Source organism: Phoenix dactylifera, chromosome 1 (genome assembly GCF_051530095.1).
Source record: "Phoenix dactylifera cultivar Ajwa chromosome 1, Ajwa_hap1_PhDact_Kaust_v1.1, whole genome shotgun sequence".
NCBI classification, from domain to species: domain Eukaryota; kingdom Viridiplantae; phylum Streptophyta; class Magnoliopsida; order Arecales; family Arecaceae; genus Phoenix; species Phoenix dactylifera.
This window is the reverse complement of record NC_143190.1, coordinates 6447921-6474223: the sequence shown is the minus strand read 5'-3', so window position 1 is coordinate 6474223 and position 26303 is coordinate 6447921. Positions and strand designations below refer to the sequence as shown.

The window sequence follows — 26303 nt, the reverse complement described above, 5'->3', positions numbered from 1 at the left end:
AAACAATAGCCAATTAAATTTCCAAACAATAACGTAATCGATTACAACTTGGCGTGATCTCAATATGCTCGAAGAAGAATATTGTAACCCATCATATCAATAAATAAAGAAAGCGCTCGATCACAGTATATTTGAAAATAAACATCTTAATTGCCCCGATCAGCGGATAAGAAAAGAGCTTAACTGCTCATCTATGAATTGCGCGATCCTAACCATGTAGATTCACACCACCTCCTCTATAGATACTAGGTATGAGGATCCCTCAGGTATAATGAGAAATATGAATATTATACCCTCATATTTCAATCTCTTTTTCATCTCAAGCATTGGAGATCTCCGATCAGACACATTTTGATGACCTTATGATTGTTTAATGTGATCACAGATCAGCTCCACCATAATACGACACTGAGCAGAGCAGCCTTGCTCATCAGCTTGTCCACCTATCTAGCTAGATTTTGAGCGGCAACAAATTTTGTTCGCAATTTGTATTTCATGAAGTCTCAGAGATAACATAGAAGTCCCTTCCATGGCAGGCTTCAACGACTATTCTGATTGAAGCCTTGGATGACCACATTCTCGGGACTTTTTATATTGCCTTGCCTTACTAGCAAATGTGTAGATCTAGTAGGTACATAAACAAAGAACGAAAGAAGGAAAGCACTTTTAGATCGGTCGTGAACCAGAAAGAATGAGCCGCATTAAAAAAGAAGCAATTGCTTCTTAATCGTAAAATACTTGCGCAAATATCTTTTTTAATTTTAATATTTTTTATTGTTTAATATATGTACATATATATGTACATAATATATATATATATATATGTTTTTTTTTTATTCCAGTTTCTTTTTCCAGTAAGTAATAAATTGAAACCTTTGACTCATTCAGTCAATCCCTTCTTTCTCTGGCTGAATTGCCCCCTAATAATCAGCCAAAATAATTATGTCTGGATCATCAGGTTATGACTTACACAAAACTTGGCATCACTTACTTATAAATTTATTTTTATTTCATTATGCTGCATCTGTTTTGTTATAACAAAGGATAGCAACACAGCATAGAATTTCAACGGGGACCGTGCGCGCGTGCACGGCTTGGTCCGGCTCACCCGTTCCTGGACCGACGCGGTAACGAAGAACAAGAAACCAAGAAGCAGAAACTATTCATTCCTGGGGGCGGTCTGGCGTTGAAAACCCAGGCGGGCGAGACGAGAGAAGGGAACTGAAATGGGAGGCATCGGTTGACCAAAACAAAAATAAAAGCTGACTCACCCCCCCGTACGTCTTAATCCGCGTGGCCAAAGGAAACGAAAAAAAATAAAAGCCAAGGAGCGAGAGGATGGTCGTGTCGTTCGTCCACCCATGAAGCCCGATCCGGGGCTTCTTCCTCTTTGTCTTCTCCCCCAATTCCCCTCCTCTCCTCTTCTTAATCCCATGGGTGGACGTCCCATTCCCCGCCGAGGGTTGGAGTTCCGGTCCCCTTCTTGATGCGTTAGCCGTGGTCCTACCATGGTCCTCCGCCGCGATGCCTTGTTGGAAGCGCATTACGAATTCGCCCTCCACCTCTCCCCCCCGAAAAAGCTCCTCTTCCTCCTCCGCCTCCCTGGCATCCCCCCGCCGTGACCTGGACTCACCCGCCAGCCGCCGCAGCACCAGCAACCCCGCCTCACCCGCCAGCCGCCGCAGCACCCGCCGTGACCCGGCCTCACCCGCCAGCCGCCGCGATCCCCAGCACCAGCAACCCCGCCTCACCCGCCAGCGCAAGCTTCGCCACCTCAGCAACGTCGAAATCGGCGGCCTCGGCGCCGCCGCCGCCGCCGCCGCCTCCCGCGGCTCTGCCAACTCGACCCCGGTATCCCGTTCCCTGAGCAACATCAACTGCGTGCTTCACGTGCGGTCGACCTCGTCACCCGTGCTGCCCCGTCCGCTCCCCCTGCCGGAATCCGGGCAGCTGGGGTTTGAGTTCTCGTCCCCGAGCAGTTGCCCCCTGCCTTCGCCCGGAGGGGCTTCGTGCGGACCGGAAGAGGAGGAAGCGAATGGCGCTGTAGTTGGGAGGTAATTGACGATATTATCTCTGTTTCCTGACTGCTTTTCCTTTGTCACCAGAAAGTGCAAATTTGGAAAGATTCCGTGTTTGTCTTGCGCTCTATTCAAATATCTCTCTTGCTTCGGTAATCCGGGGGAAAAGATTGAAATTCGAAGTTTTAATGGAAACTTGAGGCTCGATAGGATTGACAAAGAGAGATACCGAACTATACTTCATATTAGTTCTCTAATTTATTGCTACTTCCACCTTGGATGTGAGAGTATTTTTAGCTTACTAATTTTTATCCTTGCTGTTTCCATGACTCGTGGAAAATGAGTTTTTTTGATCGTTTCGTGCTTTTCTCTTGTCCCAATAACTTGTTATTTTTAATACCATAAACTTTTGTGTTGTACTATGCTTTTCTGTTTTTCTGTTTTTCTTATCTGCAGCCATTTTCTGCTTCATTTGATTTTTGTAGAGGATTTTTTTTACAGCTTAAACCTGATAGTATTTGCCTAAATTCTGTCTTTTCCTTTTAATTTTAACTTAGGACCTGCTTGGCAGCATTTCTTTTTTTTTTGTTGTTGTTTCTTAACAAGTCAGTGGAATCCCATGTCGAGATTGATGCAGAAACAGCGTTTTGCACCAAATTTCTGCCATTCTTGCTTCCATTACGCTGGTTTCCAAAAGCAATACATCCTTGCTTCCAATGCCTCTGCAAGATTTCAAAGAGCAATTTGAAAAACTGAGATGGTTTCGTCATACGTATAGTCCTTACATTTTTCTTCTTGGGTTTTTGACAACAAAAACAGAAAATGAAAGCAGCACCAAATGGCTCCTTAATAACCCAATCTATCTATCATTCTAGAGATCTCTTAAAGTTTGTCAAATAAACTAAAAAGTGTATATAAGCAGACTTTAGAGGCTGTTTCAACAAAAGAAAAGGAAAGAAAGGAAAAACACAAAGTTATCGATAAGAAAATATAAATAGAACATGGTCCGTCAACAAACCAATAGTTCCTATAATTATCACAAATTCATGGAACAATATAAGAAATGTAAGCAAGAGCAAGATTCTTTTTCGACGATTAATTCTTTTGGGAATAAAAACTGAATGAGTGGAAGGAGATTATTTCCATCAGTTGTTTGCAAAATGGTTTTTGAGACTATATGGTCTCTTGGCCTCAAAGCCCAACCTCAAACAGCTGGGAACCTAGTTCAGATTTTACAAGTTGCAACTCCTTGATGGATAACATAGACTTCAATGGGGTCAAGGATCGTAGTAAACATTCTTTCCCAACCTTGCTCTCATCAACAAAATCTTTTCTATTCCATTTAGACCATATGGGCCAAAAAATTTAATATGATTTAATACCACATTCTCATGCACTAGTTCTTTTTCTTCTTACTTCTTGTTGGATTCACGCATTATAGTTTGAGAACTTTAATGGATAGCACATGACATCACGTGATGTTGAGTGGTCTCAAGCTCTTAACAATAGAGGTGTAAAATAAAACCTTGATGAGTAGTTGACAGGACAGGAAGGGGCATAGCGTAGGTTATTGTTTAAACATATAATTTAATTTTTTTTTGGCAACCGAGGGGAATTCTTTCTTGCTACATACTTAGGAAGTTGGATAAAGCTTCCTTGATGCTACACAAGTTCTCTGGATAACCTGCAAAGTATCTGGGTTTGCTTGAAGTAGATACTAAGTTGATCCTTCATTCTTCTTATATAACCTACATGTACTATTTGGCTATCAAGGGTTCAAGATCATGCATTGAATCAAACAAGTTAACCCTATCTCGTGCAACCGTCTAGTTAAAAAACTGAACTCCTAATATCATCCATCTATTGTGGATGAACTTCTATATTTTACCCATTATCCAAAAGAATGGTAAAATATACTGGCATATAAATGAACATTTGGAAATCCGCCTCCAAAACATTCAGTTCAGTATATGTTTTTAGACTAAATTTTGCTTGATTGTACGAAGATTGGATTTGCTGAATAGAAAGAGGCGGAGATTTGCAATAGAATAGCCTTTTTAAAGAATATTCTCATTCCTTATGTTACTGTGGATTCACAATTCACAATGTATATGCTGCATTTTAGATCCCTTGCATGATGTACTTGGAATTTTGATGCTGCAGGTGGAAATTTTTCCCTATAGTCCATAGAAAACGTTGCAACTTGCAAGTGAATTGTTCAATGCTTTTTGGCACTAAACTTGATATTCAATTGAGCCCAGTATGTACTCAATTGCTTTTTTTTGGGTGATTACGTAATACATCAGGCATTACTGTGCTCCTAAGAGCAGTGTTACTCTTATTTACATGCTTACTTGTCAGTTTGAATTTTGTTTTCCTAATAATGTTCCATTATCTGTGCTTTTCATTTGGTGTTTTCATGTGTGTACATGTGATTGTACAATTTTGCAAGAAGTTCTCAGAGCTGAGTTATTTTGATCCCGGAAAATTTTTCTGCAATTTTTTGTTCTTGCAGTGTCTGTTTATGCTGTTAATGATACTTTTGCTGTTCAACAATTAGTTTGTAATTTGAATTTGATAAATGTAGATATCTGGATTGCATATATTTTTTCTATATGCAATTGTCACAGGTTAACCACATCTTCTTCAATGATTTTCAGACAATATTGAAGAAGATTATTGTTGGTTATACATAACATATATGATAACAGAAAATTGACTTGGTGTGTCCTTATTTCAGTAGGTTGGCCAACCATATCGGTCGCGTAAATCCGGAGCACAATGATATACAATTGAATGGATCTGCTTTTAGCCATCATAGGAAGGTGTTCCAAGATCCAAATTCTTTTGATACTGGGAACTTCATCTTAAATATACCTGCTAAAAGTGCTCCAACTAGTGGTTTTTCAAGTCCTGTACGTAGTCCTCGAAGATTGAGTAATGTGGACATTTCTGCTTCTGGCATTGTCCCTCCAGGTTTTCAACATTGGTCATCTCTAGAGATCCCTTCAATAGATATGATGACAAACTTTTCTCCCCGAGCTTCACCCGAGAAAATTCCCAGAAGTCCTGATTGCTCACCGCTTCATAGTCCAGCAAGGAAATGTCCTGTTTTAAGACCAAGAAATCCTAGTGCACCTCCATCACCATTGCATTCAAAGATGTTCCCAGACAATCCTGTCACATGGCATGAAAGTAATAACAATGTCAGCGTCCATCCTCTGCCCCTCCCTCCAGGAGCTCCAGCTCCTTCACTGATGACAGGTCAATGGCAGAAGGGAAAACTTATTGGAAGTGGTACATTTGGGAATGTTTATGAAGCCACCAATAGGTATGCGATACCATGTTTGATCAACTGTGGGCTCTGTTTCTGCTTCTTTTAACACAGCCAACATGATCTTCTTGAACAGAAAGACTGGAGCTTTATGTGCGATGAAGGAAGTCAATATAATTCCTGATGACTCCAAGTCTGCTGAATGTTTAAAACAGTTGGAGCAGGTTTGGTCTTTCTATCATGCTATTTATACTCTGAAATGAATGCATTTGTTTTCTTGTGTGGGGTAAAGAGCATTCTGTTGTCAAATATTTGGGGGCCTTGTATATAAGATCATAATTTTTCAGTATCTTTGAGAAGAATAGCATCAAATTCGAAGAGTAAAAACAAAAGAAAAAAAAATCAACAGATTGAAAGTGTAAATAATAGAGATCTTTTTATTCTCTATTTTTCACTTGCTTGTCTTTTTTGACTTTCCCTTTTTGCACCGATCTGCATGAACTATGTCATCTGAGTAAAAAAAAACGTATCCAATCATACTTGCATGCATGTGGTCATTCTAGCACAATTCATAAACTTATGCTATCTCAGGGTCATGTGCTTGGTTGTGCATGGATGTATCTTTCTCTTCAACATGCTTATCGTGTAGCCATGCTGATTTTCTTTTAGGTTGTTGTCTCACCCATGTGACTTCTTTATTAGCATGCTGTATATGGAGCTGTTATCTTTCTCTTATATTATTTTGACTTTTGAGGATATAAATTTATAAATCATGTCCAGCATTTTTTAGTGATTTTGCTGGTCTGGTGTTGGTCTTCAATCTATTGATTGGTATCTATCCTTTGTTATGCAGGAAATAAAATTTCTTAGTCAATTTAAGCACCCAAATATCGTGCAGTACTATGGGAGTGAAACCGTAAGATTTTTTTTTGGGCTGCATGCGAAGCTCTGTTGATAATTATTAAATGCAAATTAATAGATGCACTTTTGTATATATGCAGATTGAGGATCGTTTTTACATATACTTAGAGTATGTTCATCCTGGTTCCATCAATAAGTATGTTCATCAGCATTGTGGAGCAATGACAGAATCGGTGGTTCGCAATTTCACTCGTCATATTCTTAATGGGCTGGCATACTTGCACAGCAAAAAGACAATGCATAGGTTCTTATCTCCATTACAAATTTAATTTATGCTTTTATCGGTTTGCATCATTAAATTATCCTTCTATTCACATTAGGTAACTTAAGCAATTACATGAGATGTAATGTTCGCCATGGATATATGGGGTTCTCTTTCTCTACAGTGTGCTTTCCATTTTATGAGTTTCTGCATAACTTCATAGTAATTATTATAGGTGATTGCTAGACTTTCTAGAGTACTCTTGTATTGCTTGCTTTAATGAATCATTACATGTGGAAGCTAATAAATTGTATGCCCTCTTGGCATTTATCTGTAGTGAAAGATAGTTTACATTTTAGGTAAGTTGTATTGTATTAAATTTGATCAATAGACCAAATCAGGAAGTACAGAACTATTTGTATGATAGTTTGGACTTGGAAGAATTTAAAAGGAATCATGAGATATATTCTTTCTCATGTTTGTGACAGGTTTTGATGGAAAAATGAGCACACAAATATTGACGAAGAAAACAGTGAAATTCCTTACAATGTTTCTTTTGGGGCACAGTATTTGGAGTTACATAGCTGAGGTCTATGTAAATTGCCAGTTGACCTTGTTGCTTGTAAATTAAGAACTAATGACATCTGGTACTCATCTTTGTTCTGTGAATGCTAAATTCATAACTATTTCGACAGGATTTGTTCATGCAACTAATCCACTTTATTGCTCTCTCATGGACCTTTTTGGCTTGAAGTTTCTATTTGTCAACACAAGTAAAAAGAAATAGGCACAAAATTTCTTATTTTCTTGTTTTGTTTCTTCCTAATTTCTCTAGAACATGGTTTGAGGTTCCACTTAAAACTTCAAAGCCAAAACATTTCGATCTCACCTAGAGCCAATCTAAAAGGGTCGGATTTTGATGGCTGAAACTGACTAGGGTCAACTTCATTGTGAGTCATTTATGCCATCTTTTTTGTAATTTCTTTTTTTTTTCTTGACACTTTTCTATAAAATTCACTTAGGTTTTGCCAGTTTAAGAAGATTTAGAAGTATTCCAGCACTATATTCTAAAGAGATTTAGAGGAACATAAAGTTAGTTTTGACTACTTTTTTTTCCCTGAACCGCAAATGAAGTAATAAATGACATATTACAACATTTTATATTTAAAAACGTTTCTTTTTTTAACCATCTTAGTGTGAAATTAACAAACAATATATCCAGCAGTTTGAAATAAGTGTACTCTAAGATGATGCCTAATGTATTTACTTGTCTTAGTTGGCTTTCTTTGTTTTCTAATTTATTTCATAATTCTAGCTGATATTTGTTTTATATATATATTTTTCAGTAAATGGAAAGTGACAGAGTTTTTTCAGTATTGCTGAAAGCCAAAACTGAGATTGATTTTTGAAACTTTTTCCTGATTTTTATTTTTGGAAAAATCTGTGTCGGATTCTAACTTGAGTGGAAATAGTGTTCACATGTCCTAATTTAGGCATAATGGGATTTGATATTTTTTTGGAAGCCACTACAATTATGTTTCAAAGTTGATTGAAATGGTATGGGCATGTATAATGAAGATCTGGGGGCTCCAATAAAGAGAGTCACTTTAATTTGTGTTGGAGGATGCAAAGAAAGAAGTGGAAGATCTAAGGTAACATGGATAAGATTGTGATTTGTGAGAAAATATAAGGGAAAGCTTGAAATAAAATTTGAAATGGCCCTAGAAAGGAATGCTTGGTGAATAAGTATCCAAAAAGACAAACCCAAATAGTTGGGATAAGGTTGGATGCTTGTGGTTATGATCATAGTGTTTTGTTTGGAAATAGCTGTGCATTAATTATAACAAGGTTTGACAAGTATTAGAGGTTTGTGATTTTGAGAATGGGAAGCCTGTGATTGTCTTTGGTTCAAGAAGATTGAAATTGCCTTATTTTAAAAATAGATTAAGTCTAGGAGTAGGTTTGGAGTACAATTTATGATAGAGTACACCGCTGTTTGACATGAAGTTGATATCTGGAAATTAAATATGGAAATTTGGGCTTTTCATCTTCTTCATCAAATAATGCTGTTAATGAGATACTAATACTCCCTCTAGTGGAGCAAATCCATCATAGCATTACCTCAGAAAATTGGTGTGAAGCAGAATTTGAAAAGTGGACGAGGCAGAATACTCTAGATTGTGATCTTATTCTTCCTAGCTTATCATATTACCACTATTTATGTGCTGATATTTGAGTACAGAGAGCAGCTTCAATGAAGAGATATAAGTCTTGTTTTTGCAATAACAATAGTCATCAGAAGTGAGGATTTTCTTGAAATAACTGTGGATGCATAAAGTTTATATGTTTTAAATGGTTTATAGTTGCTGGAATTATTGATCAGCATGCTAAAATCTTCAGTGTAGAAGAACAAGTGAAATAGATTTCCATATCTGATCTCCTCTTCTGAGTTAGTGAATCAAATTGAAGATCATCCTTAGATTGTATCAATCTTGCTAATCTTTGTCATAACAAACTAGCTTGGATCAAGTTATTTTTCGGCTTAGGCTTGAAGCTGGCTCAAATTAGGCCGAAGTATATAATGTGATCCCTGGCCGATGCTGTAAAGAGAGGGAAAGGAATGGCAGGGGAGTAGGAGTGGCAAAATCTCATCGTACTGACCTTGTTTGACCTTTTAAAAGAATGACTCCTGACAATGTAGAAGTTGTGTCCAAAACTATTCTGGAAGAAAAATATTGTTTTAATCTAAAACCAGATTACTTCCAGTTATGCAAATTCAAATGTTCCAGGTCTTCACTGTAGGGCTTTAAAACTGGGTTAACACTAGGCATTGTGTGGTTCTATAAATTTAGACAAGACAGTTCTTACCTTAGGGCTTCAGATTCAAGTTAAAGCCTGGTCAGTTCTTGGTTGACTAAATTGAAAACATATGTAGTTATATCTTTTTAGTACATATTTTTTGCTAAGCATAGTGTTTTGGCTAAAATTCAGCTAAACTGAGTCATGTCTGTGCTGACTAAATTAAAACTGGATTCGATTTCAATGTAAAATGTTGTCTGAAATTTGGGTCTTGATCAGGGTCAGATCAAGCAGAAACCTGTAATTCTAAGCTCTAGTTCAATCCAAACAAGGATGTTTGCTATTCCTGCAGGAGAGAGCATCTATAATGAGTGGTTATGGGTGGGTGGCTGGTCAAAGCTTGTCAGAGAGGAGTTATAAGCTGGGTTGCCTGAGGTGTTTGCCATTAGGTTCAGGCTGTGGTGGCTTGAGGGATTATGTTAGGAGCGCTAGCAGGTCGGCGCACCCTTAGAGCGGGCGGGCACGTTCAGCCCCTTGACAAAATTATGAACCCCCACTGGAGCATGGACAGTGAGTTTATTCCTTGCAACTTCTAAAACCTCATATTGGACTTGAAGATCAAGCTAAAACTTTGGCTTGTTCCATGTGTTTTCATGAGAGTGATTGTGCGCTGGAATTTGTCAGATGTAATATGAAAAATTGTATATATTGATAAGGGAACTATCAATAATAGATCCATGGCCTCTACGACACTCCATTTCTGGTAACTCAATCAGTGACCTTGCACTGATTGTTGGATATGCGCATCTTACAATACAAACTTGTCTTTCTGTGATTATCTTGTCATATTGAAAATATAGCCCTGGTGAATATGGATATTTATAACTCATTTTGATTTATTCCATGTTGACATGCAAAAAAAAGTCTTAAATATATTTGGTGCTTTGTTCCTATTTGTTCTTTCTGAATTACAAGTACTCTTCATCTACATTGTTTTGTTAATCCCCTTCTTTTGCTTGCTTGATATGATAATGCTAAGTCATTGAAATCACAAATTTTCGTTTTTACAATTATGCTTGCATTGTAAAATTGAAGTTTTTATTCAAATAATTGAATTTAGAGGTAAACTTTGGTATCATAAATTAGTGCGACTCTTGCAGGGACATTAAAGGTGCAAATTTGCTTGTAGATGTGAATGGTGTTGTTAAGCTTGCTGATTTTGGGATGGCAAAACATGTGAGTGTGACTATTGGATTTTAAAAGGGCACAATTATACTTGTATATCATGATCCCTCTCTCTCTTGCTATTGGTATTGCTATTTCTCTATTTTCTAATGTATGTTTCTTGGGCATACATCTTGTTGCATTTTCATTGAATTACCTTATAGACAATAATGTGTTGATCACCATTCATAATCATGTCAGAAGGAAAACATAGTGGCAATTTTTTGTGTATGCATTTTTTATTTAGCTACCCATGCATATGAACATACATACAATTGCTTTCTTTGAAATAAAGTTTGGTTCTCAAAACTATTGTCATGAATATCTCATACTTAATTCTGAAATTTTTCCCTCTACTTTTTTCCTGAGTAACTTAACCTCTACTTTTAGTTGTGGTGCAAAGGGGTATGACCACTGGGACAAGTCCCAGTTCATTCGAGAGTTTACTATCATTTAAACATAAAAGAAAAAGATTGTGGTGATTGTTATTTGGTTATGCTTGTTTAATTCATTGACTCATGCATGTGCATATAGATACTTTTGTACAGGACCACATTGTTTTCAGGGAATGTGGGCAGGTAGTCGAGGGCTGTTCAGTGTGTAGTCACTGATTGGGGTCAAGGCCCAGATAAGGTAGCTGTCTCCAGAGCTTAAGGCAGGCAGCTAGACGTCCCTACCTGTGGCAGCCAAGGTGGCCATATGGGCTGTTTTTTTGAAACACTGCTGGCTCTCATTCTTAGGGTCATTGATTCGTTGGCATTTAGATTTTTTAATATTTGTTGAAATTTTTATTCTGAAGACAGGTGAAATGAATTTGTTGATAAAGTGAGAAAAATGTAAACTAGTATTCTTGTGTCTCTCATTATCCTAAAAATTATTGGTTGCAGGATAATGAATTTCTGGGCAGTTATCAATTTATTTAATCCTTTGATAGTTGGAACATAATTAATTAACAGCATTGGAATTTATGCATTTGGTTTCATTTCTTGATTATGTCTATAAATATGCGAAGGTTTATTTACTGATTTACAGTTCCTTAAATGCTCTTGTGAAAATGCTTTTCTATTAATTAGAATTTTTTTCCGGATTGGTAAGAAAATTATCCATCAGTCAAAATTCATTTGGGTGCTACCTTTTCTTTTATTGGTCAAAAAAACTTGGGGCTGATAATTCAAGGCCAATTTAAAGGGCATTCACTTGTCTCCTGGACAAAAGTTATTTGGCAAAGTTGGATTTATAGTTATCTGCATGCCCCAGATTTAATTCTGAAATTGTATCACTGACCTTTTCTCTAGATAGCTTAACCTTAAACCTTAACATGAGAAGCCTTATGTCACTCCATTTTAGTTTTTTTTTTTACTTTCTAGTTCAAAATATGATTCATTTTTGTTTGAGGACCTTTTGATTAGCTCTCTACCTGGTATCAATGCTCTTTTTTCTTGGGGGCTTAGCCTTAAACCTTAACATGAGAAGCCTTATCTCACTCTACTTTGGATTTTTCACTTTGTAGATCAACTTATGATCCATATTTGTTTGAGAACCTTTTGACCAGCTCTCTGCCTGGTATTGACCTTTGTGAAAAGGTCCCAAATTCTTCATTACTGCAGCTTTAGGAAAGAGAAGGGCCTCGAGTGATGTTTTGAAGGTTGCTTGGTGGATAGGAAACCCCAAACATTTTGGAACCATGTTTAGAAACCTAGTTCAAACATTAACGCCTTCTGGTGTCTTGGCTTCTGGCCAGCGGTTCAATAGCAGGTCAACTGTGGGTTGATCCATTGACCTGTGACATCATAAATGAATAAAATAAATAAAAATTTATTTTTTTAACAATTAAATATGAGAATAAACATGGATTAAAAGTCATAATAACAATTTTATTACATAACTTTTGTTCTATAAGAACAATAGAATCTCACAACTTGTTTTTGTAAAAAAATAAAATAAAATAAAAAATGATATGCATTGATATCTCTTACCTAACATACCCTTTAAGTAACTTGGGATGGCAAGTTTTTTGTTAGGGATGGGACCAACCTCATCTTGAAGAGTAAAGTGGTAAACTAATTTTTCATCTTTTTATGTTTTTATCAACACCTATATAATAGTTGGTCTGGAAGGGTTGAAACTGCGTTGACTTTTGTGGGTTGTTTGGTTGGACTGCCTAGGTCAATGGGTTGCACGTGGTTTGGGGATTTGTGGGTTGGGATGGACCAACCCCTATAGACTTCCATTTCGATAGTTCAAACAGGTTTGCTCGTCGAGTTTAAATATATGTATGTAACCCGATAGGAACCTTCTACAATATTTCTAGGCACCAGAAGAAAATAAACTGAGAAGAAATTGAAATGCATATGATGTCCAAATCAAAATGAGAACAAAATGAGAACAATTCTTTTCTATGTCAACTTTAGAATGGAGAAAGATGTTAGAAATGAAATTTTAATCTTGATATGGTGGAAAAATGCATTTTAATGCATACCGCGTGCCATACTTGCTATACCTGAATTGTATGATTTTCCATCATTATGTAGGACTCACGACACATTTTCTGATAACTATGCAGTCCACTATATTTTACTGCTGCTAAGAGAGGCAAGGTTGGTTGTACAGTCCTAACTTTACTAAAAAAATTCAAAAAAGATATATAAAAGGAGTAGAAGCCTCTATTCTGGCAGCGCGGAGGAGAGATCGAAGCCCTCTCTCCTCCCTCCCTCCGCCTTTCTTGCGCTCTGCTAGCATCTCCCTCCCTTCTTCTCCCTCTCCCTTCCTCCCTCCGCCACTCTCCCTTTTCGTTTCTTTCCTTCTCCCTCTCCCCTCCCTCTGCCTTTCTCCCTCCTCCGCACTCTCCCTCCCTTACTCCCTCTCCCTCCTTCCCTCTCTCTCTTCCTCACTCCTCCCTCTCCCCCTCCCTTGCCGGTTTCCGTATTGATTCACGCCAAAATGGCACGGCATGGGGGTGTGGTGTACCGTACCACCGGCCTACAGGCACGGGTGTCGGTTCTAGTACTGTGGACCTTGAAGGGAAGTTCATGTATCTAAATTGGAAGGATCTGTTCTTTAATAAGAATGGCCTGGATCAGTTGATTGATGTGAAATTCAGTCTACATGTCTATGAAGAAGTTTGCCTCACTGATTCAGTTTGGCTTGAGTTATATTGACGCGTATTGAACCAAAATTTCAATGGTTGCCAACCCTCTTTGGTTAAACATGTTAACATCCCTATGCAATCACGGGCTAGGGTTGGTAAAGATTACAAATGCACTGTACCAAAAAAAAAGATTACAAATGCACATGGGCACTCCGACTTTTCATTCCATATGACAGGACATCTGTTAGGAGCTGAATAAATTGATCTGCAAGATTTTTGTTTGTTTACGTCGATTGCACATCATAGTATGAAGCTGCTTTTGTTTTTTCTGTGCTATGCTGGTGTTACCACCGTAGTCTGTGGAGTGCCTATTTGCTCCTTCCTTATTCTTTATCTTAATTTTTTATAATTACACTTATCCCAATTGAAGAAACATATGTTCCCACTTTGATCATGCATTTAATTTTCTGCATTTTTCGCTAAAAAGTTTGTTTACGTATACTATTATGACCGGCACTTTGTTAATTCACTTTTATTATGGAACAGTTGAGTGGAGCGGCAGCGGTACTTTCACTTAAGGGGACACCACACTGGATGGCTCCAGAGGTGCTTCTTAATCATGCCTAGTATATTATCATCTTTTATTGCTAGTGATTGACTTGACAGGAATAGCATCAGGTTTCTGTTTCTGAAGAACCTTATCCATACAAATAACCATCTATCTTTTTCCCAACTATTTAGGGAAGGCTTTACAGGTCCAAATTGGGTCCTTTTCATCCTTCTTGATATTTGACTAGCTGGGAACTTGACATCAACCCTCCACCTTTCTCATTCAAGCTTGGGACCGGCCATGACAGTGTTATTTTTTGAAGATCTTTAACTGATTTAGTTTATTGTCAATTGTAATGCATTTTGTTGATGCTAACGCATGCTTTCTTTTTTTATTATTTACAAAAGCTATTTGGCATGAAGGATTGTACTCCAAATTTTTATGACTAATTAAGCTTCCCTATCATATTAGGCATATCCTACGCTAGAACATATAACAAGATATAATCTGAAAAATATTTTCATGGAAAGGGCCTTTGCACCCATACCTAGTTTGGAGTAATTTGTTAGTTCAGATATACTCAAGACGAGGCAGTGAAAGAACTGTATTGGTTACAGGCATGTGTAAATTAGAAGAGAGGCTTGGGTTTTTGCATAGTGGTTGAGAAAGAGGAGGGAAAATCTTAATTACCATGGATGAAGGTTGCATGGAAGGTTTTTTTGCATAAGCCAATAGTGACATCCACTTAACCTCTTGTAGAGTTTGGATTCAGAATTCAATAAATCAAAGCCCAAAATAGTTTTTTGGGTAATTTGTATATTCTGCAATTTTCTTTCTTTTTTTTGCTTGTTTCTTTATTGCTTTCTCTTGTCTAGACTCTGGTGTTCTGTGCTTAAAGCCTTGTACTCATCTTTTTTTTTCCTCTTCAACATATCAAGTTTAAGGTGCTGGCCCCTCCCTTTGTTAAAACATTGCCTTTATCTTTCTAGAATACTCACTTGCCCTTTCTTCTTTTGCAGGTGTTGCAGGCTACAATGAACAAAGATATTGGTTATGATCTTGCTGTTGACATATGGAGTTTGGGTTGCACAGTTATTGAGATGTATACAGGGAAACATCCTTGGAATGGTCTTGAAGGGGTAAGTACATTGGTGGTGTTAGCTGCTTGTTATATGTCAAATATTATTCAGATCGTCCACTTAGATATGCATGCACAACTGTATATAATATACTCCTATGTATGTGCATGCAGAAACACACACAGACAGACATACAGAAAGGTATTTTAAATTGCTTGACTGCAGCAAATGCTCAGTACTGGATATGAGCCTCCTGTAATATTACAATGCAACAATCCTTAGTTGAATGAGTTTGAGTGCATGATCATCTCTATATTAATTAAGTGTAAATACATGATGAAAGTTCTACCTTCTTATCTAGCATGACTTTAGTGTCTTATCACTGATCATCATGGAATTGTTTGTAGTTCGTACAATGTTTCGAAACCTATCTCATTGATTGAACTGGGAAAAGCACAAGGTTATGGCCTTATGGGTCACGGAGTTCAACCATTGGTCCAATCCAAAACAACTGCATTGTCAGCATCATATAATAAATGTATTAATTATTATTAATCATAAAAACAAATAAATTAAATTTATAAGTGTATAGAAAAAATATCTAAACTTTTATTTTATAGGTACAAATAAACATATGCATATTATGACCACTAGTTAAATAATTAGAAATATAAATGATGCACAAGAGTGAAATAAGAATATTGTAAAATATTCCTACAAATCCAAAAGAGAGCAATGTACAAACTATAGAGTATTGATCATGATTCCTGAAACAAGAAAATAAAATGAATTAATTTAAGAACTCATCCATGCTGTTTCAAACAAAATCTGATGACAAATTGATGAAGCAACTACCTCAAAAAAAAAGAAGATTTACATAACTAAAATTGTGAGTGAGAAGGAGCTGCCAAGCAAGAGAATCTAGAACCCAGAGTAGTTAACCGTGGAAGAAGCGATGAGGGTTGGGGGGGCAAGGGGGCACTTGTATTGGACCGCTATTAACCACTATTGCTGGGGATTGAGACAAAGGTCTTGAGGATTGATTCTAGAGCGAGAATGGCCAAGGTGGATTGAGCGGCATGCATCCTCGGAGCACAAGGTCAAGGGTCTGGGCATTCAGTTTTGAAGCAGCTTTTGTTGGGGGGGGGGGGGGGGGGGGGGGTTCGATGGAACCTATAATGGACACAAATGAATCTTAGAGGAAGAAGAATGGCTCAATTATTTTTAAAACAATGGCTTGATCTCACTTCACCATTTTGACTTTATGCAGAAAATGGTGATGCGTGTGTGATTCCTTAATTAAAAAGACTTTTTGAATGGTTATGATTTTGACTTTTTCTGAAAGAAAAGATATACTACATAGATGTTGTCAGTAGATGGTATATTTCTATTAAATGAAACAAGGATGTCATGGGATGAACGATTTTTGCCTTTTTTAATGTTTCGAGATGTCAATTCCAAATATCATTATTAATACTAGATGAAATGTTGGTGATGAATAATCTCTGAAGTAATAATATTCATGGTTCCAATTTTTCTATGCTAAAATTGTCCAATTATTATCATTTTTTTTTTGGAAAGCTATTTTCTGATTATTTTCACTGAAAACATGATTTATGGATTTGGTGGTTTTTATGAGACATCCACATAATTATTTCTCAAATTCTTCTTTTTGTCTATTTTCTTGAATTTTTAAATATTAAGATAGTTCAAGCATTCTTTGCACTACAATCTTTTTTCCATTTTTTTGATAAATCTTTTTTTCCTAAGTCTTTGTCAAATTAGAAATTGATGTTTTCTTTTATTAAAAATCCATATTTTCTTACTATGATTACCTGCAGTTCTTTGTTGACAGGTTTTGTTGAGGGCTTTGTCTGTATGTTTCCTGCAACTTCCTGCACTTAGTAACTTTCTTGTCTTAGATGCATGAAGTCATGCTGATGAAGTGGTCAAAGCTTTTTAAAACAACAAATTAAATAGGGAATTGTGTTATCCAAGTTCTTACATTCATTTTTTTTGAGCCTGACTTACACCTGCAAAGCATCCTCTTCTGCACAAGACATCCTTGCCGAATACTTTTCGTAGGTCTACAGTGCACCTGAACTAGGTATACTCTTTCTTAGTTTTCCAATATTAACTACTCAAATTCCCACCAGTACAACAGCACTCAACAGGCTGAATGCCGTGCTCTCAAGTACTCTAAAAAGATCTATGGCTTGCTTTTTTCTACGGGGCCATTTTGGGTGACTAGGACAGCCAACTGGTCAACACATTATGTGGTCAAAATTGAAGATCAAGTGATCATGGAAATGCAGAGGAGACTTGTGCACAAGAAAGTCTCAAACTGGGACTTTCTTTTTTTCCTCATTTTCAGTTAGTAAGGCTCTTTTGATTAAATCCTTTGTGGAATGGTAAGATATTTTCTACATTCTAGGAATTTCATGTTTATTCTGGGGCCTCTTCCAATATTCAGCTTAGACTTATTAGAGTTGGTTCTTCTAGTGTTACAAATTTTACTATTTTGGGAAAGTCTTCTTGGCTCTCCTTGTATCTAGGAAAGTGTAGAGAAGAGCCATTTTTCTTCAAGAAGTTTATATTCTGGAATGCAATCTACAATTATAATAGAGGGGAGTTTGCAGTAATTAAGTTCAGTTTCTCTGAAGTTAATAAAATTTTCTAGTTCTTCTTCCACAAACTATCTTTTTCTGGTTGATCTTTGTTTACCCAGGGCCAATCTATAGCCTTCTAGGCCATGGTTGTGCATTAAACAAACTGTCTAGAAAATCATGTCTGAATTTATTTTGATATCTCACCAACACTAAACGACAAAGAGCCTGAAATAGTTTGTAACACTTAATGGAATAAAAAACAATTGGAATGGGACTGTACTGTCTTTATGTACTTTTCCATTGCAAAAGCAGCACCATTACAGGTGCTAGGACGTTGAAATCATTTGTACCGGTATGTACCTGTGCATATTGACAATACCATGCTGATTCTACCAGTCATACTGATAATTTTTCATTTTTTTTTGATGTTTTTAGATTCGGTATGTACCGTCTATACTGGTACTGTACTGAGACCGTGCTGAGAAAACTGATACAAGTTTTGGTTACAATATTTAAAAGCTTATAACTACCTCTATAACAAATGGAATCTCCTGCTTGAAGTTCAGCTCCCACTTTAATCTTGCTCATGCAAGCGCTGGCTTGCTTGTGCTTCCAGTAGAATATTTTGTCAATCTTTTTCTTCTTGCATTCCTATACAGTGGATGACAATAATAAAGCTTCTATTCTCACTCTATGCATTTTATGTATCATGTGTTTTACTATAGTAGGATCCCTAAGTAAATGAATGTTTTATGATTTGTTATACCCAATGTTACTTTTTAACCAAAGAGTTCAACCTCCTCAAATTTCTGAGAGTTCCAATTACTCTCTGAGATGCTCACACCCACTTCAATTTGCTTCTTTTTGGCTGCTGTACATACTTATCATGTAAAGCATATGGCAGCATAAGCCAAAATACATCTATTAATGATATTGTCGCCCTATCCATGAATTACATCTTGTGGAGTTGGTATTTGCAGAGTAGAGACCCCGCGCAGGGGGGGGGGGGGGGGGGGGTGTGGGGGGAGTGTTGTGTGTTCTTGTCACCACAAGACCCCGCATCATCCTCCTCGCCCTTGTCCTTGCTTGAGTGGAGAATAAAGAATAGAGGTAGCCAACAATTTATGAATGATCTCCTACCATTGATGGCCATGACAGCATGGTGAAGCCAAAGGTATTTGGATCTGGGGGACTGGATGGTGGAGTTGATGGCTGATAGAGTGAGAGCAAGGTGAGCTTGAGAGGGAGAAGAGAGTAGGGAGGGAGACGAAGGAGATGGAGAGAAAGAGAAGATGTTGGGGGTGCAAGGACATAGCCTAGCACTAGGAGGAAATGGAGTAGGAGAATGGAGAGGAGAGAAGAACAGAGCATCCTATTTAGGGCTTCCGTCTAATAAGATAATGTGACCTGCGACCCATTGAACCAGAATTGTTCAAATGGGTTGAACAGTTGAACTATGCAGTTCAATGGTTTGGAGTGAGTTTTCATAAAATCCCAGTTGACCTGGCCTGTATTTACCTGCAGGTGGCAGGTCGGACATCTTTTTGAACATTGGTCCAAACAGACCCTTATAATACTTAGGTACTTAAAATATCTCTAGCAAGCTCAATAAATTTTGAACTTCCATATGCCTTCATGGCAATTCTTTGATTTCATGCCTTGGAGAAAATACTGTATTGTGCCGATGCGTTCATGAATAATGCCCTACCTTGTGCCATGTACAGTCCTATGAGCTAATGGAAGGGAACCCAAGACACCATGATTTTATGACTCTTAACTCGCATGCATGTCAAAATATTCATAGCATATTATGTATACTTGTATTATACAGATATAGGCAGCATCTTTGACACCCATTGAATAATTGCTTCTTATTCATTCTAATATATTCAAAAAATTCCTTTTTCGTTCTGTCAATCCTACTCGCCAAATATTAGATCAAAATTGGATCCGATGATGAATGCCTATGTTGTAAAAATATGGGAGCACTTATCAGTTATCTGTGCACTTTTGTTTTAGATGCACCTTATTCTTCCTTCTGAAAATGAATTCTTTATTCTATTTATAATGACCACAGCCAGCAGCTATGTTCAAGGTCTTACATAAAGACCCGCCTATTCCTGAAACATTATCCTCTGAGGGTAAGGACTTTCTTCGGCGTTGCTTTCGTAGGAATCCAGCAGAAAGGCCAACAGCAAACATGTTGCTTGAACATCCTTTTATACGAAACTCCCACCATTACAACCTTCATGGTTCCATAGAGGCATTTGCAGGAATTAAAATAGTAAGTCTCAATATGTACCATTTGTTCTACAATTACTCATCCTTGTCAGTTCTGGATATGTTAAAATGCATCTATCCAACTTTTGCAGGATACAACTTACAGTTCAAGAGACAGAACCACATCGAAAAGTGACACATGCATGAATGCAAATCGGTCATCAAATGGGTAAGCTGGTAGCAGTGATGTTACATTGTGAGATTCACCTTTTTAGGACATCCATATGCAAACTTATCTATGTGCGATTTTCTTGCAAACAGCGAAGCCAGCCATTCTTGTCCTGAAACTTCTGAATCAGCAGCCTCCCGTCCCTCACCTTACTCAAACTCTGAGATTGCACCATGTTTCTCCGCTCATCCAAATTACATTGGGCCAAGTCTGCCTGGCTCTACGACAAAGATTTTGAATGGTATACAATTGGCTGCTGGCAACTTTCAGCTATATACATTACCCAAGCCTCATGGAAAGGAAGTTTTGAAACTCCTCTGATTTTGGCTGGTTGTTTTCCCCTCGGGATCAAATGAAGGTGCTTTCAGCCATTCAATTCTTTTAGGAGCTGAGTTGTACAGTTGGGATGAATACCACGAGGCCCTCTGATTTTTCTCGCGTTGCCTTTTTTGACTTTTGCAACACTGCTTGAAGACTATTAATTCACATAACTATGAGGGTATAGGAGGTTATGTATCCCCCAAATCAGCCTCGCTTGATCTGGTTACTCTTTATATAATGTTGGACAGGGGAAATAGGAAGCCATATGTTGTACACTACTGTTGCATTGAAGAACTTCATCAAAGGGTTGAAGTTCTGTCCAGGGACTCGTTGATGACATTAATGTGTATGTAGTTTTCCGAATCAAACTTCAGTTGTAGATAATCTTAGTCCTCTAATTGTATGTTCTTGGTGAACTACTTTTTCACTAATTAATGCCAGTAAATTGAGGTGTTACAGTCACCAATACAAGTTCCTTAACAAATTTAATTATGGGTTTACAAAAAGCCTGTCATCATTTTTGCTTCACTAGGGGATATGCTTTCCATGCACCATAAATTGCTTCTTTCCAGGAAGCTACAAAGGTGATTTCAATGTTGCATTTAACCTAGCATAAACAGAATTGCTTCAGCATATAATTTTGAACGAGTTGCTGGAGAATGAAACTGGATGCTATGAGATAGCATTTCACACATGACAAATCAGATGATCAGCATGTAAATCTGAGAGCCTGTATATGTTGCATCAATTTTTACACCCACAGCATCAGCAGGCAGGATTATTCTTTTCGACTGAACCAAACATTATTTCAGATTTAGCTCCATCATGCAGATTACAGAATCTCTCTGCTGAAGTTGATACAAGAAATTACATTAGGATGGTAGGACTGATATCTTTAGTTTCTGCAATCCATTGGTATATTTTCATCAAAACATAATTTCCCCTAAGGATATGTGTCTAAGAGATGGCCTTACATTCAAGTAAGGCAAAACTTTGTCTATCTGATGCAGGCAATAAGAACCATCCGCTGAAGCCCAGCCCGAGGAAAGCTCGGAAGGCTACAACACTGTCCAAATAAAAAGGTACACAGAAAGTTTGTCAGAGTCTTGCTAGCGTCAAGTCTAATCTTATCATTCTTAGGGTCATCTAGCCTTATTCAGCATTACTCAAGTCAGACAACCATTTGAATCAGAGTTAAAAAATATGTTTGGCTTATGGTACGCTATACCGGTCCGAACCGGATGGTACAGGATATACCGTATCATACCGATTCAGTACTGATACCCAGTACGGATAGCGTACCGAAGGTACACAAAAAAACTCTGTACCATACCGTACCGGTACTGTACTAGTGTGACACCGATACGAAGTTCGATACTAAGATAGCAAACCTTGGTTTGGCTTAACCTTTTTCTTTCTTGCTCAGTAATTTGCCTAGATTTGCGTCCTAATCAAGTCCTGCAGGTATAGATGGACGTCGATCCACTGTGAAAATCTTTCAGCCCACGGAATACCATACCAAACTGGACAAAATCTATTCTAATGGGCGGCACGGGCTGTGCTTGGCATGTGCTACGGGCTAGAGAAGTCATGCTTAAGGGTGATTTGGCTACGGTGATTGGCTGGATCTAGGAGGGTACCTGCGGTGTGGATGGGTACCACTTCTTGCTTTTAAAATATTCGGGCTATGGTTAGGGGTGGCGTGGCGTTTTAAGCCAAGCATATTTATAGAGAGGCTAACGAGGCTATGGATTGGATATCCTCGTATATGGCCAATCACTCTGAAGGAGTCCTATAGGTAGGAGAGAGGGAGCTGCGTAAAGCGCTCCGCTCCTTAACTTTATGAATTATCCGTTTAGCAAAAAAAAAAAAAATCTATTCTAATATATCATATCAAATCCGCCAATGTGCTTGTGCATGAGGTGTGTCACGATGTCTGTGCTGCTCCCACATCGCATGTTTCCCTATTCCAGATCCAGTCTCCGCACCTCACATTTTCCCACTCCACATCTTAGTTAGTTGAAGCTTGTGGCTGTTAACCTAAGGTCAAAGATTCAAACCCCATAGAGAATAATATATAATCATAACCCCATAGAGAATACATCACACATATTGACTCACATTTAAAAAGCTAGGAGGAAAAAATGAATTTATTCAAGACACACTTCTCATAAATAATGACTTAGAGCAGTCAAGAAAATATAAGAATAGGAATAATATTGTAATAGCCAGACTAACAACCAGAGGCATTCATCTCAAGATAGAAAAAAGGATTCCGGCCAGGTATAACAGTTGCATCTTTTGCTGCAATCTCGTTTTACATGATTTGCAGCAATAAAGGTCTGCAAAAGAATCGTAAGTCTGTTGGCATTCCGTCTATCTGAGACCTCGGTATTGAAGGTGTGCATTAGAATGCTTTCTCTCAGGTTGGTGATGGCTGGTTATGGCATGCGTGACTTCGATAACTATATGAAGGAGTAGGATGGTTGAACTCACACGAAAAGTCAAGAAAGGAACTCTGTTCTCCAAATGGTTTAAAGTCCATGAAATTGAATGTATAGAGTCTATAGACTACCATGGAGGAAGAATTCAAACTGACCATACAACTCGAGTTCATTGTGGCATGAGTTAGTCATCTCATTAACATCTCATAGAATGATGCAGCAGAAAAACATGACTACAAATCAAATTAATAGCTATCATAACACTTTACTTCCTAGAATACTCTCAAAACCTTCATTGTGTTTCATGTTTACATTTCCAAGGCTAGTCATCTTTCCAGTGCTGCAGTGGTCCTCCAACCACCAAAAGTATTACAGGATATAGAATCCAAAGACATAAAGGGGTTAACTGCAAGAAGGAGATCAAGAAAATGACTGCAGACATGATAAAAATGTCCAGAAAATCCAAGGACTATATAGACCACTGGAGGTCATTTTAGTCCGGGTCATATGATCCAGAATTTGGATCATAATTAAGATCCTGTTTACAATGTTGGCAGGAAGAAGAACATATGGATCATTTACTTCTTTTAAGGCGTTTACATAAAATGGAGGGTGGAGGTTGAATTGGTACTAGACTAGGCCATATGGTATATATAAAGACTTGGAGTCTAAGCTGTCACCCTAGCTTCGTTTTTTATAAAAGCCATGCACGGCGAAGATTCCTCCGGTTATGTGGAGAATAAGAAAGAGAGGATGAAGAATGTGTTAAAGAGTTGAATGTAAGTAGCTGTATGCTGACCTCTTTGCTGTTTAAGTTCTCACAAGACTAATTTAGTAATAATTATTAAATTAGTTCATTGTTTCATTTTTCACCATTGCAAAGAACTTATTATAAAATTTGATTGACTTGGATGCTCTCATACTTACAATTCAAGCTTGAGAAAGTCACAGAATAAAGAACAATGAACATTACAAAATAACTGAACTTAGGAGACAAACATATGTTGTACGTAAAAACTAACATCTACCATAGCCTTTGCAGTTGAATGGCTTTTGCTGCCAATGAACTAATTGCTTACCTCTAGATCTCTAACTACTTGCTTTTTGTTATTTCCTTCTCCTGGCGTGCACGCTTCAAGAAACCAATGCATCAAAACACCCAGAATAGCTGTAGCCATAAATAGCTATACACAATACTAGAACATAATCAATATATACACACACATACATACATACACATGCATACATACACACACACACACACACATAAAAGTTACTTTTTGAATTAGACGATGAGGGTCCCATATTGATGATCCAAGCCATTGGATGTTATCTACTATCACTAAATTACTTACGCACCAAAAATCATATGGTTTGATGCTCTTTAACTTATGTATAAAGTAAAATTGAATAATTTCAATAACATGAAACTTTTTGACTGCTATATGCAGGGGCTAGGGAACTCCAAATCACATGATTTTTTTGGATATAAGTAGTTTAAAGGTAATAGTAGATCACATCTAATAGCTTGGATTATCAATATTGGATCTACATCATCCAATTCAGAATAAAACATGCAACTTTAACTTGACCTATATATATGTGATATGTTTGTGTGCATTGTATTTTGGGTTGGCTCCATTTTTTTTTTTTTTTGGTTTGGTGGGGGGCACACCTTGGCATGATCAAAGGAGCAAAGTTAAAAGCATCATCTCTTGCCTCAAGTTGCCAATTACCTAGTCCAACCTTGAAAAGTTACTCCATATATATTTAATTTTGATGATATTTGAAACCAAAGAACTAAAATTACATGATTGTGAATTTAGATTCCAAGGTTCACCATGCTAAACACCACTCATCCAGGCATAGAATTGGCACATGAGGCCTTATCTTTTGTTCTTTAGTGTGAAAAATGAGCAATCAAACCATTTTTAAAGTCCCATAGTTTTTGAGATCACGTACGTCAAACCACATGCCATAAGAAGGTAACTTGCAACCCCCTTAAACAAAATCAAATTCTTTCTGCTGCCCACTCTTTATCAGACATTTCACAAAACTGTTGTCATCACAGCAACACTGTTTTTCAAGAAATCAACAATTTATACTTCAGATAGCTCTCTCTTCCCTATCACAAATTAGTCGAAAAAAGACATTTCTCCTAAAGGGTATAAATGACAGAAATTTAAAGAATAGTGGGAAAATACTTACAAGATATGTAGCATGCCCCTTCCAGCTTATCACTCCAATATCGTTATTATTAAGGAAAAATAGACATTAATTAGTAATCAAACAAAAAATAAATTAAAATTAAAGTTATATCAAATTTAAAATAGCTAAAGAAAAAAAAATGAAAGAACAAAACTGACCTACCAAAATTTTATCATAAAACTCCATTCCATCTCGGCAACGGCTACGAAGAGGGCGATTGCGACCGCGCAGCACCGGAATATCCCACCAAAAATCTACCAAAAGAAAAGGAGGAAAGAGAACTAGTGGGATAAGAAGAAGAATAAGAGGAAAGTGAAGAAGACGACAGGTTATATTGGATTCATTCATAAAGGATGTTGACGAAGATGCAGAGGACAGTGATGAGAATGGTGAGGAAGCTTAGCAGTGGTAGATGATGAGCAAAGCGTGCAGTATAACATGGATAAAAGAGAGGAGGAATCAATGGTTCTTGAAGCAAAAAAGAGAGGAGGAGAAGAAGAGCTTCTGGTAGTTGCGGGTAACATGGATAAAAGAGAAGAGGAATCAATGCTTCTTGAAGCCACAAAGGGACAGTAGGAAAGTGGTTAGAATCTGTCCATAGCTCCGACCGCCACTCTCACATGTTATCGGCTAATTTCTAAGAGATTGAATGCTTTTTATGATCTTTATTCTATAGAGATCTAATAAGAAATTAATGACAATTTTGCTAGAAAAGTTATTAATGATGTCAACTAATTGACTTGCCCTATGGATTGTATGTCAGATGATTTGGGGTGGTCAATGTATATCCAAATTCATCGTGATCCTTCATGGCCTTATGTGCTAATGTCCAAGAATTGCTGACATTTGAGAGAGCAACGGCTGACTTTAGTGTGTAGTATAACCAATAGGATGCGGATTAGGGGAAGCGATGGAACGACGTACGCTACCTTGACATTCAATGATTCAACAAGGTTTATTGATTACAACGTTTATAATCTCGGTATTAGATACCATGTTGATATGTTACCAATTTGGAATTGGTACGATGCGCTACGCATCCCATATCGAAACTGAAAGATCCCACATCGGCTAGACTCGTTTCAGAGCCTGGGCATATGAGGCGGATGTCTCCAAA

At 37.5% G+C, this 26303-nt stretch overlaps 1 protein-coding gene and 1 long non-coding RNA gene across 6 annotated transcripts; one reads left to right on the top strand and one right to left on the bottom strand.

The window, feature by feature from the left end:
• Positions 1–1286: 1286 nt before the first annotated feature.
• Positions 1287–21000, top strand: LOC103709183 (mitogen-activated protein kinase kinase kinase 5-like). 4 transcript variants are annotated; one of them, XM_017843337.5, is made up of 11 exons: positions 1287–2054; positions 4759–5349; positions 5429–5516; positions 6146–6208; positions 6294–6457; positions 10375–10450; positions 14073–14132; positions 15096–15215; positions 19842–20048; positions 20137–20213; positions 20306–21000. In XM_017843337.5, exons 1-11 carry the CDS (start codon positions 1525–1527, stop codon positions 20532–20534), a joined length of 2205 nt encoding a protein of 734 aa, XP_017698826.2. In that variant the 5' UTR covers positions 1287–1524; the 3' UTR covers positions 20535–21000. The 4 variants fall into 4 exon arrangements, with proteins under 4 accessions (XP_017698826.2, XP_088575350.1, XP_088575344.1 ...); XM_008794411.6 differs by having other exon boundaries at positions 1329–2054; positions 4762–5349; XM_088719218.2 differs by lacking the exon at positions 14073–14132 and having other exon boundaries at positions 1328–2054.
• On the bottom strand, positions 6454–26303 carry LOC120104045 (uncharacterized). Of its 2 annotated transcripts, XR_015976829.2 has the most exons (4): positions 25349–26256; positions 24058–25218; positions 15505–15666; positions 6454–12218 (listed from the first exon to the last, which is right to left on the bottom strand). It is a non-coding gene; the product is annotated as an uncharacterized LOC120104045 (long non-coding RNA). The 2 variants fall into 2 exon arrangements; XR_015976828.2 differs by lacking the exons at positions 6454–12218; positions 15505–15666 and having other exon boundaries at positions 20600–25218; positions 25349–26303.

Coding starts and splice junctions, on each gene's coding strand:
- LOC103709183 (XM_017843337.5), top strand. CDS start 1,525: ATGCCTTGTTGGAAGCGCATTACGAATTCGCCCTCCACCTCTCCCCCC. Junction 5,350..5,428: donor GTTTATGAAGCCACCAATAG/GTATGCGATACC, acceptor CTTCTTGAACAG/AAAGACTGGAGCTTTATGTG. Junction 14,133..15,095: donor CACACTGGATGGCTCCAGAG/GTGCTTCTTAAT, acceptor CTTCTTTTGCAG/GTGTTGCAGGCTACAATGAA.